The following is a 6,551-nucleotide window of genomic DNA, read 5'->3' on the forward strand; positions in this document are numbered from 1 at the left end:
TCTTGTGTGGTTTTTTTTTGGTATTTATTTTTTCTCAGTAAAGGCAATGTGCAGGGGAAATATCTGATTTATTGATGCATTTTGTCAGATTTTTTGTCAGATCTCTCAGAGGCTTAGAGGTAACTGAATGTGCCCTTGGTCACAAAAGGTGCTACTTGAGGAATTCCAGAGGTAATCACAGAGTTACAAATGCATGATGGAATGTGATTCACCCATCTGTTCCTAAGCAACATAAACCAATGGTGTGCCTCGCAATGAAGGAATGCATGACCCCTATCATATCATCTTGCTCATCTTGCTCACGGAGCACGCAGCTGAAGGTAACCGATTCAGACTCCTGAGAGGCACCCATTTATTTTATTAGGTGAACCCTTGAACCCTATGTTATACAATGTATTACCAAACTGATTTATGTCCTCTCCTTCTAGATATGTCTGGGTGTAAGGTGTTTTTCAACTTTGATGTCATTTCTGTTCAACCTGCAGTTCTACAGCGCCATCCGAACAGCATGTCTCTTACTATAAGCTGACAAATGATCTCTGTCATAATTAGCTAAAATAAAACGCTTATTAACATTTGCAAAAACACAATTAAATAGTTTAGCTCAAGTTATTTGGTTGAAGAGACTCATCACTTTGGCTCCAATCTCCATGCCATTACTGAAACAAGCTCTTGAAGTTCACACAGGCACAAGGCTCAGGGGGCACCAAAGACCATAGCTAATAGGCACTTAAAGACTCATCAGGGCCAAATGAGTCATAGCATATAGCAACTCTGTTTGAGACGAGGCTCTTTGTCCCTTTCATTGCTACCATTGCTACCCATGTGGTTTAATGTAGAAAGAGACATGGCAAGCTACTGATGATGGAGATGTGTGGATGAGTTATTGTGGGGTAACAGACTGCCAGACGGACAGGCAGATAGATTGGCACAGGCTAGTCTACTGTGAAAAAAGGACCTTGCATTATTTTACCGTCAACCAACTAGTGCCATAAGATGTGCTAGGAGAGCTCAACAAAGAGCATTTCAATCAGAAGACCTATGATGAACTGTGACAGATTCAGCGAAATAAAGATCTGAAATGTGTTATGCATGGCCCTAGTGCTAGTGTATCGTTCACACCACAACCTCATTATCTGAAGAGGTTACGCCACAGCTAGGTTGTGGTCTAATACAAATGGATCAAGTAGGCTACAATGTTACCGAATAGCACATTAAATTACCGTGCTTTCTAATTGACCGTGTGTTTGCCTTTGTTGGCCGTTTGTCAGCTCATTACCATTGTTAACGTCAATACTCTCTCTGCTTATCACCCGGAAATGCGTGGGGACGTCTTGTATAGTACACGAATTGTTGAGCCACACTTCAACGTTCATAAAGCAGACCGTCTGTCAGTCACCACACAGGGGGCTCCAGCAAGTTGTTTTTTGAAATGGCCATCACCACCAACCTCGTATTTTCCTGCGTTGTGTTGTCTGTATTTGTCCATGAACATTACGCATGGGACTTCAACGGTAAGTTTTCTCAATGTAATAGAAAAAAATAGAAGCAATGTTATTTAAACAACATTAACTTTGACATCTTGGTGGCTGTCCAGTAACTGATGAGAAACTGTTTTTTTTTTGTTTTTTTTTTAAAGTTAACTAGCCTATCTGTAAATGTAAACGTTGCGGAACATGGGGCGACTAATTTAAACTCAGGACGCAGTCTAATTGTGTTGGTTGTTGGAGAAACAATGAACCGGCTTTTGTAGGCTATTTGTTTATAAGGTGAATGGTAAACGTTACTGTGTCTGTGAAGGGGTTATTTAGTGTGAACTACTAATTGTGCTGTCAAAAGCAAATATTCACACGAGATGTGAAACAGCTAGGGCTTTCGAAAAGCGGGTGTTTTCCATAAACTGGCTGTTGCAGTCAAGTCAGCTGTGTAGGCTATCTAATCCAAAGTCTGAGATCAGAGAGGCAATTTTGTAGTTACAGTATCACTGTGATCTCAATATTACTAGATTGTCTATAAATATCGTAGCCTCTAGTGGTAAGAACATAGTTAACCAATATTACTATTTGCCAACATGCTGCGGGTGCCTAATGAGTTGTAAATTGCTTATGACTTGGCCTACATTTGGAACACTCCTTGCTAGTTTTAGTAAAACAGCCTACCGTAAGCGTTCTGCTTATCCCATGAAGCGTGTTTTTTGTTTCACTGTGGAACTAATCCGTAGTAATGTCAAGCTTCCTGTCCAGCTGTACTCTCTTTCTCTAGCAATGTCTCAGTGTCACCATGTGCAATAGTTTAGTGTGTGTGTGTGTGTGTGTGTGTGGGTGCGGTAGATTACAAGATATTTAAAAAAAAAAGATTTAAAAAAATCTGACAACCTATGAATGACTTATTTTTTTGACTTTTCATTTTGTTTGAACTATTTACATGGGTTCAATTAAACAGACCGCTTCCCTTTTCTTTAGACTTACAGATAGTCCATGCATGAAAACCATATAATAACAAGTGTGTCCATCTTTGCGAAAATGTTCCTGTCTGCGTGAGTTTACTTGTAAAACCACAGGTTTGCTTTACAGTATTGTGAAGTAAACTGGGATTAGGGATTGTATTTAATTTTGCTCTTTGCTGTGCTCCAGTGACTTTCCTTGGGGGGAAAAATTGCCTCACACTTTAATTTGTGGCAAGAATTAAGTGCTTATTCAGAGTGTTTGATGTGGTCTTTTGCACCCAGCTTTGGTAGGCCTACACAAGCCAAAGGATTTGTTTGGCAGGAGACAATAAGCTTTATGTTTGAAAATAATTATAGCACTAAAACTACTGAACGCCTCTTCAAAGTGACAAGGCTAATAGTATTCGAAGTAATGCTGTTGTTGCATGTTGATGAGGATTTGTAATTGTTTGTGTTTGCAACAGTGTTTCTATTTGCTTGCTTGGTATGAAGTTTTTCAAGCCGTTCTGTGAACACTTTTCAAATAGTTGTAGAGTGGTTTCTGCCCACTGTAAACTGTTCTCTACTTATGCTAATATGCCATCTTTCAAGAAAGCCCTAAAAGTGCAGAATCAAGCATTTTTGTTATTTTCATAAATCTTTTAATAAATGGTTTAAAATAGACTCAAGTTGGAACTGGCACATTGATTATTAATGAAGAGGAACAGAGCCTGTTCACGTGGTAACCTAATGAAATCAGTTGACTTGGCATAGGCAATTTTATGTTACACCTCAACAGGACATGTTGAACAGACCGTGTATCCCTTAAGTTAACGAAAATGATAATAACCTTACTTTTTGTTCACATTTTGTATGGTATTTCTTCATCAGTTCTCATTTTCACATTGTATATGACATATGCTATTTGTTTACATTTTCCACACATTCAGCACTGCAAATATCATTGGACAGCAGTGTGGTGTTTGTGTTACCGAAGCACAGAGTGATACTGGCTGTATGATACAGAAAATATTAATCTTTTGGCATGGAGTGTCTGTTCAGACAATGAAACTACCTCCGTTGCTCAACCGACTTGAGTTTGGCACTCGTGCAACAATGAGGTCATGGTGCCCAGCCTTGCCTGGACAGTGATAAAATATCCACCAGCAGGATACTTTTTAGATAAAAGCATCTGGTTAATGGCAAGGCTTAATTACATTGCCAGGAGCCAGTTATATACTACACATGCATAGTTTCACCGTCTGAGTAGTTGTACAGTAGGTGGGTTTTGATTCACTACCTGAGGCCACTCTTTACCACTTATACTCTTGTACCACACTATTGTTACTGTCTGTTTGTAAGGAGAACATAATTTCACCAGTTCTGGGAAGACAAATAAAAGCACGCCAACAGAGAGTAAGCTTGGGTGGTTTTACTGGATGTTTTAAGCATGGAAAAGTCCATTCAGAATCAGTTGCCTGCCCTGTGGTGAGTGTGTGTGTGTGTGTGTGTTTTGTGTGTGTCTGATGCATTAGTTATCCCCAAGAGTGTGAGTCATTAGAGGAAGGCTTGGCAATGCTGATATCAGTGTCTTTTTCCAAAGGCCTTAAATTTGGGGGGCACAGGATGCCTGTCTGTCTTTACTGTGAGTTCTCAGAATTAGCTCACTGTGACTCAAACTGCTTGGCTATGATATTAGACTCCATCAGACCTTTAGCGTGGCACATAGGTTGAATGGGTGAGTCAGGGGGAACTAAGCTGACATAATTGGACTGATGTTGAAGTGTGCGCTATTCAGCATTCCAGGACATTAAATGTGCCCTACAAACAGCTTGTATCAGCCCTACCATGCAACCTTTTTTCAAAGACGTGTGGTTTTGTCAGTATTGACAGGTTTTTTTTATCGCTATTTCTTTTACCATTTTCTGTCAAGACTGCTTACATTTGAATAACATCACTGGCCACTCCTGTGTTACCTGACCAGCATCCACCCACTCACCCATCCACTCTGGACTTGTAACCGGAGGGTTGCCGGTTCGAGCCCCGACCAGTGGGCCGCGGCTGAAGTGCCCTTGAGCAAGGCACCTAACCCCTCACTGCTCCCGAAATCGCCCGTTGAAGCAGGCAGCTCACTGCCCGGGATTAGTGTGTGCTTCACCTCACTGTGTGTTCACTGTGTGCTGTTTGTGTTTCACTAATTCACCGATTGGGTTAAATGCAGAGACCAAATTTCCCTCACGGGATCAAAAAAGTATATATACTTACTTACTTATACACCCATAGGCATACACTTTGTGTATGGCCTCACCCAAGTTACAGAGGCTTTCAGCAGGGCACACTTCACAATAACTGTTATGTCATCAGGGGTTTGTAAGGTTTGATAACCTCTCGTGACAAACGTTATAGCCACCAGTTAACTTGTTTATTGACAAATGCACTGCGATCACCTGAAGGAAGTGTGCATGAGGTATGCTCTAATTCAACATAGACTTGGTATTTTTCTGAGTACTGAAAAGGAGGTTAAGTGAACGTTGCAGTTATTCATCACAGAGTGTGACCTTAGTTACTGGCGTGATTCACTGGAGAGTGTGTCTATTGACAGATATACATGTATGAAAGGAGGGAGAGATGGGCTTGGTCAGTACAATACACAGGGAGCTCTTGCTTAACTGGTTATAAAGAGAACTACTGAGTGTATAAGCAAGGCAAATCCCTTTAATCCCTTTTCATCAAGTTCTTTGTCAACACTTCTTAATAATATTTATTTGTTAAGCAGTCAAAATGAATTCAGCACACTGTGGGCCACCATCATCTCTTCTGTTATAGATTTGCTGCTGTCATGTACATTCATTTGTTTAGCAGGTGCTTTCATCCCCAGTGATTCATGGCTCAGATATGGATTTTCATTAGAGGGTTCTCTGGGCTTCAAACCCCATGATCTTGCTGCTGTTAGCACGCACCTTGCTCTACCATCAAGGAACCACAGGAACGTAACACTTGTTCCAGGACTGATGTCATTGTGTTTAATCAGCCATAGTGGTGCAGTTTATGACAGCTTGCAGTCTCCCTTCCCAGTTGGTTGTGGCGTGTTGTTTGTCTTTATGGGTGAGTACGCCTGGTAGGATAAAAAGAGAGGGATAACGCAGGAGACCTTTTAGTGTCTAATTGCATCGTCAGATATGGTGAAACAGTCCAGTGAATATTTAGCATCACTAGACTTTATGTGTGGTCCTGGCTTTTTAAATGTGTTTATTATGTTTATGTATTTTGCAGACACTTCTATCCAACACACCAATAGGGGGGATAGATCTGAATGAATAAATAAGAATAGAAATGGGCTAGCTGCTATGGATACAGATAAAGTTTTGTAGGCTAGAGTAAGTGTGTAAAGTATACCTATTGTCTATGTGCTATACCTCTATGTGTAACCCATTCCCCATTGTGATTTGTGCATCATGCAGTTGGTGTTATAGCCTCCTGTTGGCTTAGTAGCTGACAGTTAAAATGTAACACTCTGTACTGACAGAAGCAGCGTGTGACCTTTATGATGTTCATGGAGTTGGAATGAAGGCAGCACAGAAGTGTGTATTGATCTGCGATTTAATCAAGAGCATCTTGGGTCTGTTATATGAACTTGTCATCTCAGGCGCTGTAGTTGAGAGGCTTTCTATTTATACAGCATTGATTCCACAATAACACGGCGTGGCCTTCTTTTAACCAATATGTAGCAATGTAAATACATGGATGCATGGGTAAATATTGGTTCCTGTCTTCGCATGTTCTTGGAATATTCCTCTTGATTTGATTAATGATACATGAATCGATTTCACTTTAAAAAGGTGCAGTGCATTCCTTTATGTTGTTTTGCACAGTACTTCAGTGACTCGGAGAAATTTTGTCCAATTCTCTCCAGAAGAAATAAGTGCAATTGTACATAAAAAACTATTTTAAGATTATTTTAAAGGCTTTGCGGTTTAAAGCCTTCCTTAACCAGTTACTGCTGATGAAAGCCTGTGTTAAGGCTGTGAAAAGTATAAAAAGGGGGACAGAAAACTCTCATCATGATCCTTCCACAAGTTACACTGGAGCAGTGAAATGATCCCAAATCTCTGAGGTAAAGCTTTGG

General features: G+C 40.4%; 1 protein-coding gene across 2 annotated transcripts in view; it reads left to right on the forward strand.

The window, feature by feature from the left end:
- Positions 1 to 1,331: 1,331 nt before the first annotated feature.
- tfpia (tissue factor pathway inhibitor a) overlaps positions 1,332 to 6,551 on the forward strand; it is a 35,456-nt gene continuing 30,236 nt past the window's right edge. Inside the window, exon 1 of one of the 2 annotated variants that reach the window (XM_048238903.1) lies at positions 1,332 to 1,514. In XM_048238903.1, the coding sequence (XP_048094860.1) occupies positions 1,433 to 1,514 (82 nt within the window). In that variant the 5' untranslated portion in view covers positions 1,332 to 1,432. The remainder of the gene's footprint in view (positions 1,515 to 6,551) is intronic. The other variant, XM_048238902.1, reaches the window with a different exon arrangement.

Source organism: Alosa alosa, chromosome 3 (genome assembly GCF_017589495.1).
Source record: "Alosa alosa isolate M-15738 ecotype Scorff River chromosome 3, AALO_Geno_1.1, whole genome shotgun sequence".
Classification (NCBI taxonomy): Eukaryota; Metazoa; Chordata; class Actinopteri; order Clupeiformes; family Clupeidae; genus Alosa; species Alosa alosa.